The sequence below is a fragment of the Astyanax mexicanus genome, chromosome 25, assembly GCF_023375975.1.
Source record: "Astyanax mexicanus isolate ESR-SI-001 chromosome 25, AstMex3_surface, whole genome shotgun sequence".
Taxonomy (NCBI): domain Eukaryota; kingdom Metazoa; phylum Chordata; class Actinopteri; order Characiformes; family Acestrorhamphidae; genus Astyanax; species Astyanax mexicanus.
Genome location: NC_064432.1, coordinates 6,911,335 through 6,936,431, shown reverse-complemented (window position 1 = coordinate 6,936,431; position 25,097 = coordinate 6,911,335). Strand labels below are relative to the sequence as shown.

The window sequence follows — 25,097 nt, the reverse complement described above, 5'->3', positions numbered from 1 at the left end:
GCCGTTTAAATATGCGTCCACTGTAGTGTACACCATTCAAAGAAAAGTGCTACAAAAGGGCGTCAGTCACCAGTTCCTAACTGCGAGAACCTGCTTCTTTGGTTAGCATGTGGTTCATCATACCTTTTCCTGTGGCCTCGCGCTCTTTCACTCTCACTCACTCACTCCCTCTCTCTCTCTCTCTGTGTGCGGTTTTGGTGGCTCCTCCCTGCCCTGTGTGTAAACCCACCTGCCCTACGATACGAGGCACGTTTGCTGAAGGACGAGTCCTTAGCTGGAACAACTAGCTTTCTTTTTTGAGCAGTTTATTTATACGCCGCAAACAGAGGCAGAGAATGCAGAGGCCCTGTTTCCAGCGAAAATCAAACAGTTCTCTCTATTGTTCTCTTTTCAAATACTTCCTACCGCAGAATTTCAGCCCAGCGTCAGCAGGTGTTTGGTTCTTCAGCTCTGGAATTAGAAGAAGCTTCATCATTTTAGAGCGACAGACTGACAACTAAGAAGTAAGCAAAGCCAGGGCTGTTAAAGATCACTTTACACACTCTGGGTGCTATCTTACACCCTGCGCAAGGCGCGTAGTAATGCTAATTGCTATCTTACACCTTACCAACAGTCCATTTTCACGCCTTGCTCCTTCATTATTTGAATAGCAACAGAGCTTATGAATATACAGCTCTGAAAAAAACTCTGAAATATAACCAAGCAGAAGATGGATGATCACAAGCCATCAAACCAAACTGAACTGCTTGAATTTTTGCACCAGGAGTAAAGGCATAAAGTTACCCAAAAGCAGTGTGTAAGACTGGTGGAGGAGGAGAACATGATGCCAAGATGCATGAAAACTGTGATTAAAAACCAGTTATTCCACCAAATATTGATTTCTGAACTCTTAAAACATTATGAATATGATCTGCATCTTTTTTGTTATTTTAGTCATTTCTCATTTTCTGCAAGTAAATGCAGTTATTTGCCTGTAATTCACAGGACTTTGCACAGGAAAAAGATTCAAGAGATACAGGTTAATATTTATTGAGACATATGTTCAGTTGTCACTGAACATTCCTACTCTGCGTTCCCCTTTCTGAGATACTTATTAGAACTTTTCTAACAGAGCAATGATGATACTAAGCTTTAAAATGTTTCAGGCAGTGTCCACTAGTTCCTCTTAAAAACAAGAAAAAAAATGTTGTGTTTGTCAAAAATACTGACAGTTTAGCAACTGTTTTGGATGTGTTTGAAGGAATCACAGCCAAGATCTAATGAATGGGAAATATAGGTGAGCTAGATGTTTGCTCAGGGGCACCAAAAGGTTGCTTGTTTCATAACCTTGTTGTTTCTTCCAGCTAAAACCTAAAGACCATTAGTATGTCTAATCATCCAGCCACAAATATTCAAGCAAAAAAATTGCTTGTATCCGTGCAAAATACAGACCAATTAAAGTGTTGTTTTGGTTTTAGAAGCTGTTGTACATACTGATGTCATACACTGATGTTTAGCAACTGTTTTGGATGTGTTTGAAGGGAATACGGTGAGATCTACAAACTTGGTGTGATGGGATTATCTATATGATAGCCCAAGGGCTCCAGACAGTTTCCGTTTAATCCTTGTTGAAAGATCCAGCTTGCATTAAATCTTTTAATAAGTCAGTCTAATCATCTAGCCACAAATATTCAAGCATTAATGTGGAGGACAGTGGCTGCTCTGTATGAGATACTGAAACAATAAATAGCCCAGGGGCTCTGGAAGATCTCAATCACGCCCTGTTATGGATTTATCTCACTTATTTGTGGTGGATAACCACAAAACTTCACCTACTCGCAATCTAGTAGGTTAAGAAGTCTGGTTAAGATGTCTTGGCCATCACAATGTTGTGGAAAAGCTGATAGAAAATGTAGAATGAAAATTAAATTTAAATAATAAAAATCTAAGGTTAGGATGTAAAAACATACCCCAAAGCTTTGAGCAATGAGCACTGTTCAATCCATCATCCAAAAATGGAAAAAGTATTCTACAACTGCAAACCTATTAAGACATGGCCATGGTCCACACAAACTGACAGATCTAGCAAGAAAAACAACTGCTTAGAGAAGCAGCCGAAGAGGTCCATGGTCACTCTGGAGAAGCTGCAGAGATCCACAACTCAGTTGGGGAAAAGCCATGTAGAGGACAGAGCAAATGTGCAAGGAGGTGCTGTGGTCAGATGAAACCAGCATTGAGCTTTTTGACCTAAATGCAAAGAACCATTTGAACCCTGAACACACCATCCCGACTGTGAAACATGGTGGTGGCAGCAACATAATGTGGGGATGCTTTTCTTCAGCAGGGACAGGGAAGCTGGGTGGAGATAAATACAGGGCACTTCTGGGGAAAAAAAAAAAAAGAAAAATCAGTTTGAGGCTGCAAAAGACTTGAAACTCGGGACTCGGAAGGAGATTCACCTTCCAGCAAGACGATGACCCTAAACATACAGCCAGAGCTACAGTGGAATGGATTATAGATCAAAGAATATTCATGTGTTAGAATGACCCAGTCAAGGTGCCATTGAGCTTCTGTGGCAAAACATGAACAGTTTTATTATTATTATGGCTGTTATTTTGTGTAAAACAGAACACTAAGCCATTGTCAGCGTAGATGAGCTAGCCGAACGGAATCTATAGGTAAAAGTGTGTACAGACGTTTCTTCATTTGAAGTGTGCTAATGAGCCTGTCACCTACAGATTTGTGTGCTTTCCCCAGTTGAGCAAGTATCTTTTCCACGTGCCAGAAAGCTGACGGATCGATGTTCTCTCTGTTTCGACTGCTCTGTCTTTCTTTCATCTGTCTAACACCAACCCCCCCACCCATTTTTTTCACACTCTCTCTCTTTTTCTCTTTTTCTCTCTTCTTGTTTTATGATTGTAAAGCAGGCATGTTTGGTTAACGGGGGTTGGCAGTGCTTCAGAGGCAATGGCAAACATTCAGTTGACTGTCAAAACACACCCTAGGGGGGGTGTCTGGGTGTGGGTGTGAAGAGGAGAGAGAAAGAAAGCTTGAGAAAAAGACCTTCCGTCACTTCCCTCTATCTTAGATCTCAATATCGTTTAGCTGCTTGTTCGTTTATGTGGTTTTGAGTCCAAAGTGAATTGCTTAATTAGCTATAGTCAATACACACTTAACTTAAGGTGCTATATGTAGCCTCTTGCCAATGCCATAAAATATATAGGGTCAATAAAAAAAAAATAAAAACTTGACTGAAGGAATTTTGATGTCAGTACTAATACCAAGTTTAGTATCTTGATTCTTGATCCTCAAACAAAACTTAGGCCGAAAAGGTGCTTTATTTTGTCATGTACATAGTCATCATTATGTAGTTTTTAAGCTGAATTTGCTTTGCAATTGTGTAATTTGTAATTGGTTTGGCATGTATGTTATTTAGAGCATTTTACAGTAGTATAGTTGTAACATTATAACGTTGTCTGTTATTTGCTGGAGTTTTGACATTGCCATGCTAGTTAACTAGGTAAGTGCCTACTTGCTGCTATAGCTGTCTAACGCTGTCATCTAAATCAAATAAGCAATGATTTGATTCACTTACTAAGAATACTGATTCAGTTGCTAAGGCTATATACGGTATTAAAAGCATTGAGTGACTGTAATTTCTATACTACTTACCCTACACCACCTTGTAGTAACCTTTGTTACCCTATATTCACATATACAACGCCATAGTATCTTATACTTTCTATATTCCCTATAGTATCCTGATATATACTGTATACTTTCTATACTCACTGTACCACCCTATACCACCCTGTAATATATTGTATATTCCCCTACAGTATCCTGATATATACTGTATACTTTCTATACTCACTGTACCACCCTATACCACCCTGTAATATATTGTATATTCCCCTACAGTATCCTGATATATACTGTATACTTTCTATTATCCCTTTACCACCCTATACTCCCTATACTACCCTGCTATATATTGTATATTCCCTATAGTATCATGATATATACTGTATACTTTCTATACTCCCTGTACCACCCTATACTCCCTATACTACCCTGTAATATATTGTATATTCCCCTACAGTATCCTGATATATACTGTATACTTTCTATTATCCCTATACCACTTTATACTCCCTATACTACCCTGTTATTTATTGTATATTCCCTATAGTATCCTGATAAATACTGTATACTTTCTACAGTCCCTGTACCACGCTATACTCCCTATACTGCCCTGCTATATGTTGTATATCCCCTGTAGTGTCTCGATATATACTGTATAGCTACTATACTTCCTGTACTACTTTAATTTCTGTACTCCCTAATTTTACCCTATACTACCTTGTAATATACTCTATACTTCCTATAGTATCTATTCTACCCTATACTCACTATACTGCCATTTAATACTAGATACTCCCTGTGTTCCCTTTACTTCCATATACAATCCTTTACTACCCTGTACTGCCATGTAATACTGTATAATCCATATTCTCCCTATTCTTCCATATACAATCCTTTACTACCCTATACTGCCATGTAATACTATATACCCTCTATTCTCCCTAATCTACCCGATACAGTCCTGTACTTCCTATACTGCCATTTAATACCGTATATCCCTTATATTTCCTATACTACCCTATACAATCTACACTACCCTGTTGTAACCTATGCTCCCTAAACTACCCCAGGACAATATATATTCCCTTATTCCCTATACAATCCTGTACTACCTTGCACTTCCTATACTCCCTGTACTACCATATATTTACTATACTATCCGATAGTACCCTATACTCCCTATTTAAGATTAAGATGGAGTGAAAAAGGGCTCTGCACAGACGCTTATATATATTCTTGTATTGTTTTTTATTATTATTATTATACATAGCTAAATTTAATGATTTATTGTGGTGATGCCAATTGCAATCTTTACGAATGTGATTGCCGCAAGTAATCCTAATTTACTATGAGGTCATAAATCTTTACTGTTTGATGGCATTACTGCATAAATTGCCTCTGTTTTGCTCAGTGGATCCTCCAGTCCTGGAGCTTGTTTTTTTCCCCCACCCTGACCCAAATGAATCATATTATTTGCTGTTTATGAAACCTGTTGTGAGCAAAGTCGGGTGTGTCGCAACAGGGGAAAACATGAAACACGATGCTAGCTCGCATAAATACGCTAAATAAAGCCCTATTGACTCTGCTGTCAGGACTGATAGTGGTGTCAGGCTTCATGATGTTTGCACGAATTCTGAATTAAATCTGTTTTTGTAACATTAGTCCTCATAATCTCCAAGCGGGACATCGTTTTGGCGTGCAAAAAATGTGCTGACAGCACGTACATATTAAATTACCAGAAATATGGTATGCTATGCTGTAGTAACAAATCATACAAAAAAACTTTTGCTGTAAAATGCATGCAAAATGTGGACTGTGATATTACACAATGGCTCAACATTGATTTTACCCAGGTTATATTTAACTTAGTAGCAACTTAGCTGTAGCGCTATTAGTAATATATATTGTAACAACTAACTTATAGAAACCCAGAGTAGTCCTTAGTCCATAGAGGTGTCTATAGTAACTATAGCATCTATAGTAACTGTAACAGATGCTGTGAAGTATTGTAGAGAATTGTCTTGCCAAATATCAACTATTGTAGAATAACAGTTTTGGGTTATCACGGTCATTGTAAGCAATGGGTTGTAATAAAATAATAATAAAACATAGTGAGAAAGACCCCTAGTCTATTAGTGTCCCATGTAATAAACGTTACTTAAATAGAAATGTTGGTTATCTACACTTTACTGGAGTAATTATTTTATTTTCAACTTTTTACTTACATTTCTTAAATTTTTTACTTAATTATCTGAACTTTCTACTACTTACATTTTAAAACAGCCTTGTTACTTCAATTTCATTTCAGCTTGTTTTCATCCCGTCTTCTTATTGTTCCAATGAAACCCCTATCCAGATAAATCTCTCCATCCAAATAGAGTAAAAAAAAAGATTGTGGTTGGATAAGAAGTATAAACATATACCATTCCAACACCCTATTGGTTCGTACAATCACTCCAACTCCAATAGTAAATGTGCAGGCTACAGTATAATATACTCACCTCTGAACGGCGAAAGAGCTAGCGCTTAGTGCGTTTAGTAGCTAATGCTTATGCTGCTCCAGTAGTGTTAGCTGGGATTTAAAGTAGGCTACTGGTCGATAATACTCACCTCTGAATGGGAAAGAGCTAGCGCTTAGCACTGTTAGCGGCTAATGCTAATTCTGCTACAGTAGCGCTAGCCAGGGTTTACAGCAGGCTACAGGCCGATAATACTCATCTCTGAACTGGCCAAGAGCTAGCGCTTAGCATGATTAGCGGCTAATGCTACTCTAGTTTTGGTGCTGGAGAACCAAACTAAAACTCTTGTATAACTCTGAACCTGGATTAAAAGGCGCACTGATGATTTTTGGGAAAATTAAAGAACTTTAAGAGCACCTTTATAGTGCAAAAAATATAGAATTTTTGAAACCAGAACTTTTACACTTTTACTTCCAGAGTAAAAAGCTTGAGTTGATGCTTCAGCTTCTACAGAAGTATTTTAAACACTACCTTTTCACACCTTTGAGTTCATACCAGATTTATGAGGTGTGTATGATAATGATGTAACCTGTATGAAACTTTTACTTCCAGAGTAAAAAGCTTGAGTATATGCTTCAGCTTCTACAGAAGTATTTTAAACACTACCTTTTCACACCTTTGAGTTCATACCAGATTTATGAGGTGTGTATGATAATGATGTAACCTGTATGAAACTTTTACTTCCAGAGTAAAAAGCTTGAGTATATGCTTCAGCTTCTACAGAAGTATTTTAAACACTACCTTTTCACACCTTTGAGTTCATACCAGATTTATGAGGTGTGTATGATAATGATGTAACCTGTATGAAACTTTTACTTCCAGAGTAAAAAGCTTGAGTATATGCTTCAGCTTCTACAGAAGTATTTTAAACACTACCTTTTCACACCTTTGAGTTCATACCAGATTTATGAGGTGTGTATGATAATGATGTAACCTGTATGAAACTTTTACTTCCAGAGTAAAAAGCTTGAGTTGATGCTTCAGCTTCTACAGAAGTATTTTAAACACTACCTTTTCACACCTTTGAGTTCATACCAGTTTTATGAGGTGTGTATGATAATGATGTAACCTGTATGAAAGCTGCTAAGGGCAGTGATGTACCTGAACTTGAATAACCACGCACACACACACACACACTCACTACTATAAGTAGTTGTTTTAGTGATGGAGAGCTGCTAAAAGTGACTGCTTATGTGGAAACTCATAAGCAGGTCATGGTCATGTGTTCTTAGAGAAGTGTCTTTTACTGTATGTATGTGTGTGTGTGTGTGTGTGTGTGTGTATATATCTGGGAGGATGTGCAAAATAAAGTAGTGTGTGTGTGTGTGTGTGTGTGTGTGTGTGTGTGATGGGTGTGGTGTTCCACCCTGTGTTTTGCTGGAGGTCATGTTGACAGGCTGCCAAAGGAAAGCACCAACCTTATTGACCCATTTAAGGGAGTGTGTGTGTATGCCCGTGTGTGTGTGTGTGTGTGTACATTGGCTGGGCGTTGGTTGAGGCTGTAGGGTAGCTTATTTGCAGAGGGAGTGGCTCATGGCTGTTTGTGTTTGTGAAGATGGCGAGGTGCATGCAAGCGCACTTGTTCAGGGGTGTGTGTGTGTGTGTGTGTGTGTGTGTGTGTGGCATGCAAGCACTTTCCATTCCGTTCCTTCTGTCGAGTGTGTCGTTTATGACTTGGGCATTAGAATGTAAGTAATAAGTAATAAAATGAGGTCATCAGTGTTTAATGTGTGGCGAGAGATTTGGTGTTCTCATTTATAATAGTTGTATAAGGTACATAAGCTTTATAAGTTTTTAAATAAGATCTTAGAGCTTGATTAGCAAATCAAAGGCAAGTGTCAAATTGTTGACCCACTGTCAGCTGAATCAAATGTCCAAGCTTAAGAAATTCTCTTAATAATCCTCAAATATTATACTAATTCAGAAACACATCATTAAACCTCCGGTACTTTCTGGCTTTTTTTCCCCTAATTCGAGCCTTACCCCTTAAACTTTTTCGCGTTTTGACACCTACGTAATACTAACACAAACGTAAATGTATTTTATTGAGATTTTAAGTGTAAGGTCAGACTATAAAATCAGGGTTAGGGTTAGCATTGTTTAATCCATCATCCAAAAAATAAAATGGAAGTATTCTACAACCACACTGATCAGAGAAGCAGCCAAGAGGCTCATGGTCACTCTGGAGGAGCTGCAGAAATCCACAGCTCACGTGAGAAGGAGACTGTGTCCACAGGACAAAACTATAAGTTGTGCACTTCAGAAATCTGGCTTTTACGGAGGAGTAACAAGAAGAAAACCATTGATGGATGGAGATAAACACAGTAAAATCCTGTAGAAAAACCCCTACTGTTGGAGGCTGTAAAAGACTTGATTCTGGGAAGGAGATTCACCTTCCAGCAAGACGATGACCCTAAACATACAGCCAGAGCTACAGTGGAATGATTTAGATTATTATTAATGAACATTCATGTGTTAGAATGATTCAATCAAAGTCCTAAAGACCTAAATCTCATTGAGCTTCTGTGGTAAGACATGAAACCTGGCAGAGCTTGAGCTGTTTTACAAAGAAGAATGAGCAAAAATCTCAGTCTCAGCTGTAAATGCAGTGAAAGGTGCCTCTACCAAGTATTAATACTTTTGCAAATCAGAATTTTATGTGATTAAATGTTGAAAAACGTGTCAATTTCGTTCATCTTCACAATTTTATGTGCCACTTTGTGTTGGTCTCTTTTTTTTTGCAAGCCATTATACTTTAAGTGTGCAAAGAAAAAACATAAAATTATTCAGTAGCTTAATACCAGAGTACTCTGTATATCTGTGTGCATGTGCATGGATAAGTGAGTGTGTGTGCGAGAAAGTGTTAAAAAGAAAAAAAAAAAGAAAAAGTTGAAGACACCACCCAAACGACAGGGTGGATCCCAAACCTCAAAATACCGCTTTTGTTTAAAAGAAAAAATAAAAGTGCTGAGAGAGCGAGAGAGTGAGCAAATCCCAAGTGCTGTTTTAGATAAAAAAAAAAACATATTTGAGATCACCTGATAAAACGATGGCTATCAAAAAAAAAAAAAAAAAAACAGTTCTCTGAAATCAGAAGTAAACAGGGGTGTTTAAATATATGTGTTTACACAGCCATAAAAAATGACTAAAAACTATATCGCGAAAGTTATTGGCTCAGGCATCCAAATCATCGAACTTCACTAAAACTCCTGTATAACGCTGTACTTTAGTGAAATAGCTTTACTGCTTCTTTCAACCTGATTGATAAAATTCATACATAATTTTACTTTTGATCAAATTAAAGGATTTTAAGTGCACCTGTTAGTGTGAAAAATATAGTACATTCACATTTAGGGTATTAAGTAGACTCTCCTATCCAGAGTGACTTACAAAAATGCTTAGTTGTCTAAAACTAGTTTGGAAAGACTAGAATCAAGTGATTTGATAAAGCTTTGATAATGTTTAGAACCCTTGGAGAATTTTTTTCAATTTACTTAGTTATTTAGTTTTTAATTGTTGATTTACTGACACTGACCTCGTTACCAAAGCAACCCATGCAGATACCAGGGTTCATACACTTTTTCCAAGAAAAAATTTAAGCGCTTTCCGTTCACCAGCTGATTTCTACGAAAATTGCGATAAGGTGCAATATATTGATATTGCGATACATTGTATCGATTTTGTTTGTGACTTGTTATTGATACACGATGTTAAATGTAGATTATTTATTATTTATCATTGCATTGGTGCTCTAAACTCCCTAAGACTTACTCCACATGGTAGCGCTATAATCAATTTAGTAGGGTAAATTAGCGGTGAAGAATATTAGTTGTGAAATTTTGTGAATTTGACACCAATAAATAAAATAATCCTGATATTTGCCGTGAAGTATTGTAGAGAATTATAATAGAGAATACTGTAAATCGAGTATCGCAGTAATAAAGAATCACAATATCATAATTTACGTTTACATTAACAGAATTTAGCTGACGCTCTTATCCAGAGCAACCAATGTAGTGTGTTGGGAGTCTTGCCCAATGACTCTTATTGGTGTATCACAGGTATATCATAGTCACCCAGACCAGGAATTGAACCCCAGTCTCCCACATGATGTGGTAGCTCATTAGCGGCCAGTGGTGTTATCCACTATGCAACACCAATAATATCATTATTATAGGACCCTCTGTGACTCTCTTATTCCTTTTCCCTTCTCAGAAAGAGGAGAAGCTTCTCTAGAAGTTGGTGGTCGACTGGTCATTGGAGGCGGAGTTGGGGGCGGAGACTGTCCTCTGCGGGCGGTGCCCGAGGAGAGGAGAAAGAGAAGTGGGGAGGAGCTACGAGAGTTATGGCGCAAAGCCATCCATCAGCAAATCCTGCTTCTGAGAATGGAGAGAGAGAACCAGAAACTTCAGGGTGAGACACTGAAACATAAACACAAACACAGGAAGCAGTCATTACTGTACATATCGCTGTATCCCTTTCTCATGCCTGGATTACGCTAATGATCTTTCCTTCTGGCCTTCCAAAGAGCTCAGCCAAAGTCAGATCACAGCTATCTATCACAGCTATCCACAGTAAAACTGCGTTGGTTTTCAGAAGTGTTCAGGCTGCAAACAAATCAGTCTACAGTAGAAGTTTGACGAGACACAAATATCACAAGACGAGATGAGACACAATACTGGGTTCACAAGAACGAGACGAGATTTAAAAATAAAATTTTAAAGAAAATTTCAAAAATGACTTTTGCAAAAATGGCTTGCAAACTAGAGTTATATTTGACAAAATCATATAATGCAAAATGATTTGACTGGTTTCTCTCACACACTGATTCTATAAGAAATAGAAATAAGGATAAAAAAAAAATAAAAGACCTTTTCTAGGTCTTATATAGTTAAAACAATAAGTGCAAACCACTCATATTAAGTCTATGGCTTGTGTTTTTTTTCTCTTAAATCTGACTCAACAGAGCTCAGCTACTGTTGCCCTGAGCCATGTAACAGTTAAGCAGTTCTGCCGGACCATAGCTGAGCTCCGCAGGACAGTAGCTGAGCTCCGCAGGACAGTAGCTGAGCTCCGCAGGACAGATAATGAGTTCTGCGGTACAGTTAAAAAGCTCCGTGCGACAGTAGCTTCACCAAAAAAAAAATCTATTTTTTAAAAATGAGAATCGATTCTGAATCGTTCAACGTTAGAATCGCGATTCGAGCTTGAATCAATTTTTTCCTGCACCACTCTCCATCCTAGCTAGCTGAGCTCAAACTTTTTTGCCAATAAGAATGGGCAAAAATCTCAGTCTCTAGATTCTCAAAGCTCATAGAAACATAACCCCAAAAGACTTGCATGTTGTTACTGCAACGAAAGACGGCTCTACTAGGTATTGATATGGGGTGGGGATGAATATTTTGTCACATTCCATTCCGCTTTACAGTTAGGTGCAATGTTGTGGTGGTCTGTCACTTCAAGTCTTCATAAAACAAATGTTTGTTTGTGGTTGTAAGATGACAAAATGTGAATAAAGAGGTATGAATACTTTTGCAAGCCACTGTACGTCATGATTAACGATCACATTTTTTAAAATCATATATTGTTCCTGGTCTCACACTTCCTTTTGGGTGAAACTATTTTTGCAGACACTCTTAAATTAAATTTGACCAATGAAAAAGAGTCTCAGTCATGTTGGACAGTGTCATATTATATAAAGATGAGTACAGTTTGCACTGCCATTCTGACCACCAGCAGGCTTCTTTCTCTGCCTGGCTTTTGTGCAGTTGTTGTAACGGTAGAGTTTACACGCAGTAGGCAGACTTCCCTACATTAATCTTCAGGTAGCGTTAAAGGCATTTATGCAAAACCATCTGAGCAATGCAGTGTGGTTGATTTTGCCCACAGTAAACCTGCTCTGCTGTTCCTCCTCCAGTTCCACAGAATCGCTTCAAGCCCCGCCCGCTTTCAAAGGTGGCACGCACTCACAACACGCACACTCGCTCACATACCTGTACTACCTGAATCAGTGTGTAACCGAATCGCCATAATCCTTTACCTAAACTTGACCCTCTGCCTCACCCTGACCTGAGACTGACCCTAATTTAAAAAAAAATGAAAATTTTCACTTTGGCCTTAAATCTGATATTAATAGAGTATAAATATATACCTATAGTACATATTTTGGCAATTTTACTATAACAAATAAATGCCTTTGCTTAGAATTGCAATTATTGCAGTAAATATTTGAGCATTCACAATTAAATGTGTCTAAACGTAGTAAAATGTGTCCAAAAATATCTACAGTTATCCATGGGATCAAGTTTCTGATCCAGAACAAATTCTGACCAGTTTAACCCTTTTAGACTCTGCATCAATTACAATGGACATCATGTATTTTCTTTATTTTTAAATGTTTTGTTGCACATAATGCTATTTGAGAGCTGTTTTCCATCAGAGTAGACCATGAACCAGCCAATCAATGAACAAACAAGTTTATAAACCACTAAAACAGTAAATTTAGCTTGACATGGAAAATGAGCAACAGTACTAGAGCCATTGAGAGAAAGTAACTTTTTTTTTTTTTTTTTTTTACAAATTTAATTCATGTGATTCAGATCACTTTTATGGATGGTTTATGAAAGAAAAAGGTCAATATCAAATATAAAATATTACACACAGGCTTCCAATGGAATGAAAATCAAAACAAAAAATTAATTATTTTTTAATTGGATTTATTTGCTATCAAGAAATTTACAGTACAATATTATATTCCACGTTTCTGTTCATTACAGAGAGAAAACAGCATTCTTACTATTTTCCCATCTATTCAGATCTTCAAGGGCTAAACAATATTTTCCTTTGCATTGAAATTATTAAAAAGTACTAAAATCTAGTTTTCCTCTTAGTTTTGTATGAACATACAATGACACACCATATAATTTTTCAATATGTTATATAATTCAAATAACATAACCTTATTTAATAAACCCTCACTTATTTTCATTGCTTAAGTCATTTGTTATGACTAGCCAAATTGCCTGAGTTTTATTGAGCTACTGAAGTCATCGAGTTCAGACAAGTAAACACCCATGAAACGCACACAGCCCGACTCGACCTGTTTTAATTTATCAACAATGGAATTACTCAACTCCTTAATTAAAGTGTGATGTACGCACAACACACACGAGTGCACGTCCCTGCGAAGACAACAAATCGCACCAGCTAATCTTGTTCCCTCAAAAAAACGTGTTGGCACAGTTATGGCTCAGCTACGGTTATGCCACCTGACCTGCTTAACACGCCCTCATGCTCTCCTGAGTCGAGGCTTGCCTCCTGACAGAACAGAAGAAAGACAAAAGCGAAGGAGGCGCTGCCTTATGGAAACTGGGTCACTGCTGACGTAGAGGAATATTTACCTGTGGCGCGAGGCTTATGGAGCTCAAATACAGCAAATAATCTTTTAATTCTTAGACGAAAAGCAGCAGTTTCTGACTTGTTAGGCACAAAAATTGTTTTTAAAAGCATTTTCAAGTACAGAACATTTTTTTCAGATTGAGATGTATAGTTCTGGTTATGTCATATTTTACTTTGGTGTTGTCATTATCTGCAGATTTGCCTTTGTACCCAATAAAACCCAGTAGAACCAAAAAGCTGTCTGGTTCAATACAGCTTCAGATTCCAAGCTGTGAAGTTTGGGTTTTATTCAAGTCTTTGGAGTTCGATTACAGTTGAAACTCTGAGGGGCAAATCTGAAGTCTTTGGGGTATAAATCAAGGTGGAGTCTCTTATGATGCAAGTCTTAGTGGGCCTAAAAAGTATCTGGAACGCAACTAACTCAAGGTAAAGTTTTTAAGTTGTACGTTGAGTCTCAGGTCTCTGAAGAGTGACACCTCTGGGATGCGAATCATATCCGTAAGGGAATCTAATGTCTGAAATCCAAGTCTAGTCAGTCTCTGGAAAGTGAGTCAGACTTGATTCCAGGGTCTCTAGGCTGTGAGGCTGCATGGTGGCTTTAGTCCTGGAATGCAAGCCCAAGTGGAATCTCAGCTGTCTGGGAAGCAAGTCCAATTGGGGTCTAAAATTTCTGGGCTGTGGGTTGAGTCTCAAATCCCTGGTGCAAGAATCAAGATTGAAGTCTTCCTGCATCTCATGTCTCTGTGGTGCGAGTTGATTTACCTCCCAAGTCCATGTGGTGCAAGTTGAGTTACCTTCAAAGTCCCTGTGGTGTGAGTCTACTTGTGTCCCTAGTCCCATGTGGTGTGAGTCAAGTTGCTTTCCAAGTCTACTAGGTGCAAGTTGAGATGTGGCCCAAGTCACTGAGGTGTGCGAGTCGGGTTGCGGCCCAAGTCCCTGGGGTACGAGTAGAGTTGCCTCCCATGTCTCTGTGGTGCGAGTTCAGTTGTGTTCCAAGTCCCTGTGGTGCGAGTCCAAATGCATCCCAAGTCCCTGTGGTGCGAGTCCAAATGCATCCCAAGTCCCTGTGGTGCGAGTCGAGTTACGTCCCAAGTCTCTGGGGTTCAAGTCGAGTTGCCTCCCAAGTCCCTGTGGTCGAGTCGAGTTGCGTCTCTGGGGTCGCATCCCTGGAATGCAAATCAACTCTTGTCCCTAGGGTTCAGGTGTAGTGAAGCCTGTGGGTTGCTGTTCCAAGTTTACGAATGTCTTGTTAATAAAGTTTCTGTGCTGTTGTAGGAAGTGATCTCTTCAAATGTTAACCTTGCAATTAACAGTAAATCCATCGTCATTGTTGAAATTACTTTGCGGTAAAAGGTCTCTGTTGAGTTTCCTGTTGTTGTAGCACAAGTGAGATTTGAAGTGGTTGGTGAATGTATTATTAGCTGTCATGCCCTAGGATATCAAGCTGGCATTAATTCACTTTCCTGGTGTGTGAGTCAAAGTTGGCTCTTAGGTGTAATTCAAGTCTCAAATCTGTGGAGTGTGAGTCAATTCTGGATGTGCCTCAAGTCAAAGTTAAGTTGAGTGTCTAAGGTGTGAAAAGACATTTGTGTACATCGAGTATCAGATCCTTTTGGTGCAGGTCAGATTTGACTCTTGAGACTGAGGAGCAAATCAAGTCTCAAGTGGGCATGCATCAAGTGGGGTTCAAACCACAGTCGACAGTTGGTCCCAAACCCTATTTCTTCTTTATACCCCTACCCCTTGTTTTCAAGTGTAACCTATTTCAAGAGTAACCCTTATCCTTGGTACATAGTTACAAGGGGAAGAGGTGAAATCCTTCCCCTAAGAATTTGAGACAACCCTTTAAGAACCGTTAGGTGACCTTGCCGGGCCCCTCTAGCCAAGAATCAGCACAGCCTACCCCTAGGTGTGAACATGCCAAACGGCTAGGGCAGAAGGGTGCTATGGGATTGGGTCCTGGTCTCTTAATACCTCTTTTCCACCAACAAAGTGCTGGTGCAGGAGCCGGTGCCGGTTCCTGCGAACCTTTTAAGAACCAGCCCGTGTTTCCACTGCTTTAAGGAGCCACTCACTACGTATGTGAATGTGGGTGTAAGGGGGGAGATTTGAAAACAACATAGCGGAACCCAAGCTCCTCTTGCAACTTTTGCTGCTATCCTCTGTGGACCACTGTTGATTCATTTTTATTCATTTAGCTTCTTCGGCTGCTCTTGGCTAAGGATAGCGATGAGGTTTATAAACAATTTTGCCCCGGAGACGCTTCAACACCCCGCGTTACAGGTTCACTGGTTCCAGACCAGAACGGAACCAGCTTTTCTGTCGGAGAGCCTATCATTTTGCCGTGTAACGCAAAGATCCATTCAGGAACTTGGCATCCGCACCGGCCCCATAGCGGTGGAAAAGCGCCTTAAGATGTGAGTTCAGTTTGTGGTGGGTGGGATAAGTCATTATCAACTTTTGAGTCTCAAAGATGCAAGTTGAGTATTTTATCTGTGGAGTGCGACGAGGCCCAGATCATCTCTATATCTCCATAGTCTATAAGATGCAAAACAAGTCTCAGAGCACAAGATTCTCTGGGCATAAGTCCAGGTTCAGTTTATGGGATACTCTAGGTTTGAGTTTTGAGTCTGTGGGGTGCTGTGCAATCCACTCCACTCTTGACTCTTCAGTCTCTTAAGGTGTAAGTTTAGCCTTTTACACAGTTTGTAAAGTGCAATTTGAGTCTCAGATTTGGGGTTTCAGTCAAAGTAGTGAGTCAAGTCTCGACTCTGAATGGATTCTTGAATCTTTGAGGTTCATTGGTGAGTCTCTGGGTCACCAGTCCAAGGTATGACTCCAAGTGTTTGAGTTACAAGTCAGAGTCTAGTCATGAGTCTCTAAGATGTAGGTCTAGTCTGCAAGGTGCAAACTTTGTTTCGTACGTTGAACTCCTGAGTACTTGGATAACTTGGTTTTGAATGCTACAGTTCAATGAACCCTAAGAATTGTGTCGACCAGTCCTGTCTCTTATACATTTTGCTTTATTAGACTGCCCTTGAATAGGGTTTTGGCAGAGATGCCACAGCCATCCATAAGTCTGAGACAACACAGTTTGCCTTGCTCTCTTTGGATAGCTATAATGAACCTTCCTCTTCTCCCCTTCTTTCATGTCGCACAATTTGGGCACCTGTTTGTCTGAAATTACAGGGCTTGCCGAGTTAACATTCTCCTCCAAGCTTGTTGAGCTTTCCAGCCATGTTGCGTAAGCAGCAGTTGGGGTTGAAATGCTCTAAAAAAAGTTTTTTTTTTTTTTTTTTTTTTTGGGACATGCTAGCCCATGTTTCACCCTTCCAGCACTGGTGGTGTTGTGTGATTGGGCAGTCTTAACATGTGGTTTTGGTGTTTCAGAAGTAACTAAATTACTTGAGGAGATAATTGGCCAAAAATCCACCCAAAATGTACTCAAATAAGGAATGGTTCATACTGTAGATGTCTATGACTAACAAGCTGAATGCATTCGCAAACAAAGTTGAGTTACTATTGGTTACCCTAAACTGTAATAGTGTACTAATAGCAGACACACAACAACAGCTCAGGTTTCCTGTGCACAAATAACAGCCGTAATTGTTCTTTATTTTTATTTATTTTTTTGCTAAGATCTTTCCCTCAGGGAAAGTCTGCTGATTTGTAACTTTATCAAACATGAATTTTCCATATAATGCCAAAGGGGACATGTCAGTTTATCATAATTGAGCCCTGCTTTTAATTAAGAGTCTTTGTGTGTGTGTCGAATGATGCGATGATGTACGAGATTGCACACGTTAACTGTCTGCAGTTAATGAGATAGATGTGTATGTTAATTGTCTGAGCATGAATATACGTGACTGCCTCTATGTACATGTTATTTAAAGAGAGATAAACACATGCCTGTGGTTGTTCTGTAGTTTAATGTATGCATCTTTTCTTCTACGTGTGTGTGTGTGTGTGTGTGTATGTGTGTGCGCGCGCGCATATACACAGCCTCAGAAAGTGATCTCCAGAGCAGGCGACTGAAGTTAGACTACGAGGAGATCACACCATGTTTGAAGGACGTTACGCTGGTGTGGGAGAAGATGCTCAGCACTATGGGCAGGTCGAAGGTCAAATTCGATACCGAGAGGATACACACAGCTGTTGGACAAGGTAATACAAAACGCACACACAAATACACTATGGGCCCACACTATTTTAGCAATGTATAGGAGAGCTGTCAACTGCTCTGCACCTTGATTAAGGACGTGTCACTGTGTATTTGCTATCATAACGACGGGAAAAAGTATGCCTTGCATGGCTCTAAGCGTGTAAAAAAATTCATGAGTGCAACGTAAAGTGGTAAAAATTAGTGCACGATAGTGTAGTTTCAAGAGCCGAGTCATCGCCGAGCACTAAAACAGCAAAACAACAGTAATCGGCCCTTTAATCAGGCATTAAAATGGCCTTTTAAAAGGTAAATAGGAGCGTTTTTCTGGGATTAAAAGCGTGAATTCAGCTGTAACTGGAAATATCACCTTAAAACTGTGCTTACTCCTTTTACCAGTCAGGTATTAAGAAGCAGTAAAGCCACTCTGCTGAAGTACAGTGTTATACAGGAGTTTCAGTAAAGTTTCTCCGGGGCTGGAGTAGCATTAGCATTAGCCGCTAACCGCTATTTCCCTGTTTAGAGCCGAAAATTATTATTAATAGTAGTAGTCTGCTCCTAACCAGGCTAGCACTGCTGGAGCAGCTTTAGCATTACCTGCTAACTGCGCTTGCTATTTCCCTGTTCAGAGGGGAGTATTATCGACCTGTAGCCTGCTGCTAACCTTAGACAGCACTGCTGGAGCAGATAGCCACTAATAAGTTCGGGAATCCTAGGTTACAGTAAATAAACTAAAGTGTTTTACTTGCCCAAATAAATGGTTTTCAGGAGAGAAATCTGAGTAGATTAACATCCATTTAACCTTTTTTACTCTCACTCTACTACTCATAACACATTTGTAGTGCATGTAAAAGTTACCATTCAACACTTATATGTTCAATATGTCTGGAGTATTGTCAGTATCGTGCTAATATGCAGTAAAGCGACTCTGGTGTTAGGCAAGGTTTTCAGCAGCAGGCGTGAGAGGTTCTCAACGGCGAGTAACGCAGCCTGTAAAAGGACACGAACACATGATTATGGGTGCGCGGTCCTGCCTGTTCCTACTTGACATGATGGATGTGCCATTACTGTAAACACTGTGTGGGTTTAAGGATTACTTTGGTTATGCTTTGTGACTTTTTTACACATATGTACACACACACACAACACGTACAGACAGACGTGAACGTGGATTCACACAGACTGCGTCCCCAGGGCTGCACTGCTGTGTTACTATTTCTATCATTTTTTTATACCTGTATTTTTCATAGTATAAGGCACACTATCAATGAATGTCTATTTTCGGGTCTATTTTCATACACAAGGTGCACAGAATATAGGGCACATTAAACAACACTATTAAGAATGCCTACATCGAAGTGAGCAAGAGGGTCACCATGTTTCCCTTCTAAAGTAAACAAATCTTTAAATCTTCAAAAAAGTTACACGAGCGCTGGATGTTAACCTACACAGATTTCTCGCCTGAAAACTGTTTATTTAAGTGAGTAAAGCACTTCCCTTCATTTAGAGTAAGCTTAGATGTCCAATATTTTGTCTAGGGGTACGTTTTGAATAAAGTTTCTCCAGCAATAAGGCTGGGGGCAGCAGCATTATCATTAGCATTAGCTGCTAACTGCAGTGCTAGACCTAAACCCTGAGTGTTCCGGTATCCCAGGGTAACCTCAGCTAGCGGTTCGTCCCACGTAGCTTGTTTTAACACTGCAAACACACAGTCCAATATACTCACCTATGAACGACGAAAGACCTAGCGCTGCAGTTAGCAGCTAATGCTAATACTGCTGCACTTTTGGGAAGATTAAAGGATTTTAAGTGTGCCTTATAGTCCAAAAAATAAGGTATATCCAAACTGTTTTATTATCAGTAGGACTGGGCGAGTATATAGATTTTGAGATATATCGTAAAGTATTGATTTGTGGCGCCAAATATCGATAGCACGTGGTGGTGCTAATCAAATGAATAGAGTAAACCTGCACAAGACTATTGGTGGTCAAATTCTCATGTAGAAAATGTTGTACAGAATTGTTTCATGATATATTTTCACAGAATCACAGCATTGTAAGAATTATCAGTCATGTTTATTTCTGTCTTTCTGTCTCTTTTTCTCAGGTGTTCCACGGCAGCACAGAGGTGAAATCTGGAAGTTTCTTTCTGAGCAGTATCTACTCCGGCAGCAGGTGCCCACCAATAAGCCCCCGAACAACGACACGCCTTACAAAGAGCTACTGAAGCAACTGACCTCGCAGCAGCATGCAATCCTCATAGACCTGGGTTAGTGTTGCGCACACACACACACACTTTATTAAGTGTCAGAATTGTGTATCTCAACATGTTAAGTTATATTTGACACAGGCTTGAACAGCCTGTATGTATGTCATCACATATTGGAGTTTGAGCAAGGCCTAATAGTGGATGCCAGATGGATGAGACATTCCATTTCTGAAGTTGTGTGGGCACTTAGCATTTCATAAATTCTTTAACACTCCTGAAGTGAGAATATGATTTTCTAACTCATGGGCTTGTTCTGTAGTGGGGAAGTGTAATTCACGCTATGAACCTCACCTAGAAGACACACTTCACACATGCATTTCTGGGCAAGCTGTCAATTACAGAACTGTTGCTCTTAAACTGATAGTGCCAAGGTTATACAACATGACTGGTTGTGCTGTAATCTCGAGTCCTTCAGTTGTTGAGACTTTAATTCTACATGACTGATCGGCGACACAGGGTCACAAATTACTATTTTTTCTTGCTGTAGCTGTTTCTTCAGCAACACGTTTCATCATGAAAACACACCAGAACTAAACACACATAATAACTGGCGATACCATGCCAGAGAATCTCTATAGAGGAGAATACACACTTAAAGTGAGTCCACAATAAATGGCTCCATATAAAACAACTGAGTAAAATCTGAGTTTATAAACATCTGATTAGTTTTATACTGAAATATGTACCTATGTCCTCAACACTATATCAAATATTTCAGTATCATTTTGATAAAACTAATTCCAGTCATACACCTTTTAAACGTGCTCTACCTGTATCTCCAGGATCAGCTCACCAACCAATCAGCTCTCAGTAGCAGTAATGCTAGTGCTTTACAGTGTAAAACCTGTTTTCTGTAAACTAAAATATACAGGCACAATTTTTTGTTTTTAGTTAAATACTTTATTCTAATTTCTGAAATTAAAGAAATACTCAGAACAAGTAGTTTATTGTTGTTTTACATTTAAAGTTTTTAGCTTTTAGCTTCATTCACTCAATTCTTATAGGACTCAGTCACAAACTCCCTTTAGAGTTTAACATTCATTTCGTTATATAACAAGAGGACAGAAAGTGGTCAGACTGTCTATAAACCTTTTGCTCTGGTAATGCAGGGGGTGTGTTTTGATTTGGACCCACGGTTCTCTCCCTTTCTCTGTAATTCCATTGACAAGATGTAGCCGCTGCTCCTGACTCACAGTCACCGACTGGGTCAGATATCTAGCATGCCAGTTCTTGCAAGAGTTCCATAACGTAGTTAAAACCATCCTTAGCCTGGAATAGCAACAAACACACAGATACAGTATTCACCTTATTGCAGGTCAGTGGAGCATCAACATAATTTTCAGTTGTTAAAATTCACACAGTGTTGCTATAAATCATGTCTCACAGGTAGGAGAATGTAGTGGTATGAACCTTGCCAAAGAACTTTGATTGTGTAAACTGTAATTTGCTTACCTGACCAGGAAACTCGGATTCTTTGTGTTTCTGTGAACACACGCCTTCCCACATCTTTCCTCAACTCACTCAGACCGCATCCAGGACTGGCTTACGGTCGTGCAGACTCGCCAGTGTGGTTTAAAGCTCGGTATGACTTGCTGTGAACTGTAAACATGACCAAAGCTTCACCCTGTAGGTGAGACCTGTGGATGTTCTTACTGTGAACCACAAGAATAACCAAAACTTCACTCTGTGGCTGAATTTGGGTTGGATAGCTTAGTATAGTATTTACTGTGCAGCAATGATCACTGTTATAAACACTTATTGGTTGTTCACTTTTAAGTCTAAAGTTTAAAGTCATTGAATCATTTTTTTATAGTCAGTAATTTTTCAGGTAAGGCCTTCATGACCAACAGTAAAAGCCCAGGACATGTAATACCCTACTGCAAGTTCAGTAGTTGCCCTTTCTTGGGCCACTTTTGCTTGAAGTTTTGAAAATGTTCTAATCTTCGTGTGGTACATGGCCAGGTTCACACTACACAATTTTAGCCAAATTTGTCAGTCTTTAACACTTTTTCGTCGATCCTCGACAAAAACTCTGCTCTGAGAAAAATTACGAATCACTCGGTGCTTACTCAGTCGTGTAGTGTGAACTACTGTAAAGACACTCACCGAGCCTGCCCCAACTGATTGTCGACCAGTAGCAGACACCTGGCAAATATTTGGCATGTTAGATATCTGTCTCAGTCTGCGACTGGGAGTCAGAAGCAGCAGCTACATACTGTCAAAGGAATCACGGAGAAAGAGAGAACCACTGGTCCAAAATGCATTGTCTCCTGCGTTACCAGAGCAAAACATTTATAGACAGTCTATGCATGTGGGTGAATGGAGAAAAAAGCTTTAAAAACTTAAATTAAAAATAGAAATGAACTACTTGTTCTGAGTATTTCTTTAATTTTACAAAGTAGTATAATGTATTTTACTAAAAAAAAAAGTGTGCCTGTATATTTTAGTTTATTTACAGAAAACAGGTTTTACACTGTAAAGCACTAGCACTGAAACATTTTATATAGTCCTGTGTTAATGACATAAGTACACATTTTAGTATTTAAAACTCATCAGACATCACTAGTTCTCGTGTATTTAGTTTAGTTTAGTGTTTCCGGAGAGCAGCCAGGTGAATTAACGTTTTCAGGGTTTCAGAGTGAGAAAATCTTGAAATTCGGGACTCCTTGTTGCTGATCAGTCATGTAGTGTGAACAGCACACAACGGCTTATGACGCAAAAAGTCTTATAGTGTGAACCTAGCATTAAAGAACTGACTGTTTACTGGCTTCTTCCTTTCTGTATCAGTTTACTCTGTTTACTACTTCCCAGCGATGCTAACAGCCAGGTCCAGGAGGGTTGAAGCCGCAATGCTATCAGGGACAGCAGACAGTATCCGCAAGATTGGTGCATATTAGCCATAGCAGATTTGCTAACAGAATGCTAACAGACTCAGCAACAAGACTTAGCAGGGTTTGGAATAGGTTCAGCATCACTTTTGGCATTAGTTTATTTTAGTATTCTACCTCTTCCTCTTTACAAACTGGCTGTTTTTCTGTTAAAAGATACAAGCTATACAGGACTAGTAAAGTAATGTTATCAACCTTGACTTTTTGTTGCCTTAATATTGGCGTATTCGTTGATGATTGGTGCTGGGATCTGTTGTTTCAGGTTAAAAGCCCTGGAGATCTATTCTCTTGATACAGGACATTAAAACCCAAATACTTGGGTTTATTAATCTTTCCTCTCTTATCTGAGATGTATTTACTGATGTAATTATATATGCTTGTGGCTGTACATTCAAACACACCCACATACGTAGACATAGGTTTATGCTAGCACTACTACTTTCCCTATAGGATCTCGCACACAATCTACATGGGTGTGTCCGCCTCCCCATGCCCCTATTCTTCCTCTTCACGCTGATGTCATCACGCTGCAATGAAGCAAACTCGCCGCAGTGACGCCCAAGGAGGAGTGAATGGGGGAGAGACAGAGATGATGGACAGATGTAGAGAAGGAGAGATTAAGAGATGGACAGACAAAGAAAACAGTCTCAGTGAAAAAAGTATAGAGGGAGATACTGCTCTTCCTATGGGAAAAGACACCCTTTCACACACACTCACACACACACAGACACCAAACAGTGGCTCATATTTGCATTCCTGCATGAATGGTAACATATACTGTATATATACACACACATACACTCTCACCTGGTCCCTCTGAGGCTCACTGAAAGATGTCACTGTCAGCCTTCGGCTCATGATGCAATGCTGTAATTATGTAGTTACAGGGGAGGAGGGGAGAGGAAGAAAGAGCTAGAATGTCTAAAAGGCTGTAGTTTTCTAGGAAGGCAAGCACTTAGAAGTATATAAAATAATACAACAACAAAAAATACAAAGTTGTCGCCATCTACAAACAAAACTAGGGTGGCCCTACTGTCTAACTGTTGGTTGTCTTCACAAGTTTGAATCCTGGTGATTACTCAGCAGATTATCAGGGGTGTTTGTTAGCTGATACAACAGAACTGGCAGATAGTGTTCTTCTCCAAGCATGTTGAGCTTCTTTTACATTAGCAACAGTTCAAACAAGAAGAGATTGGTCAGTGAAAATCATTTTTAAAGACATTGTTGACCACTTTTTATTGTGGTGGCTAAAATACAGACACATTCCCGGGTGGCCCTACTGTCTAATGATTGGTTGGAATTCACATCCATGGTCCTCCGGTAATTTTAGTCCCGTCCGGACGCACATCTCTAAGTAATATCACCTTGCGTTCAATAAAATAGCTTTTTGTCCACTGTCATTCACCGTAATTACACTTAGGGCACGCGTTTTCACTGAAATCCACGTAAACAACAAAACAGCGAGTGGAAATGGAGGAGCTACTGAACGCAATGTTATGTGACTGAGAAAGAAAGCCGAAAAAAAACCTCACTCAGTCTGGATACAAGATTTTTATGATTGATTAGAAGTGTTAAATATTTTTTACAGACGCCCCCCTGAGAAACTAATCCTGTTTGAAAAGGCCTTTGGACTTAATATTTAGTTGAAAACTTGTGGCTTGCAATACTTGCATCAAGTCTGCGACCCATTTTCTACGCTTTCACTAGAGCCTCCTTCAGTTGGTGTTTTTTTATTTGTTGTTTGTTTTTTTAGTGAGGGGTTACTCCCTTCAGTCTCCTCCTAGCAGGTTCAATGCATGCTCTAATCGGTTTGGTCTGGAGTTTGGAGATTAACTAGACCAGCCTGAAACCTTTCACTTCGTAGTTTTTGCAGTTTGTTAGTTTGTTTTGGGTCATTATCTTGCTGCATGATGAAAAAGACTGTACCTGTTTTACTTGATCTTATTTATTCTTAACTTTTTATTTTTATTTTAGTTCTTATTTAATTGTTTATTTCCTTTTTATTTCTTTCCTTATTTTATTATTATTATTATTTTTGCTTTTTAACTGATTTTGATTTTCTTTAATTATTATTGCTTTTATTTGTTTAGTTCATTTTTTACTTCCATTTTTATTGTATTATGTAAAAGTTTGTTTTTAGCTAATTTTAACAAATTTTTGTTGTAGTAATCTTATCTTCTTTTGATCTTAATTTTTTATCGATTAAACCAAGCTTTATTATAATAATAATTTATATATTTT

At 39.1% G+C, this 25,097-nt stretch overlaps 1 protein-coding gene across 5 annotated transcripts in view; it reads left to right on the top strand.

The window, feature by feature from the left end:
- The window catches only part of tbc1d1 (TBC1 (tre-2/USP6, BUB2, cdc16) domain family, member 1), a 96,166-nt gene that overhangs the window by 59,124 nt on the left and 11,945 nt on the right, over window positions 1–25,097 (top strand). For all 5 annotated transcript variants that reach the window (XM_022681729.2, XM_022681728.2, XM_022681727.2 and 2 more), the window contains 3 exons: window positions 10,359–10,556; window positions 17,544–17,705; window positions 19,807–19,968. In XM_022681729.2, the coding sequence (XP_022537450.2) occupies window positions 10,359–10,556; window positions 17,544–17,705; window positions 19,807–19,968 (522 nt within the window). The remainder of the gene's footprint in view (window positions 1–10,358; window positions 10,557–17,543; window positions 17,706–19,806; window positions 19,969–25,097) is intronic.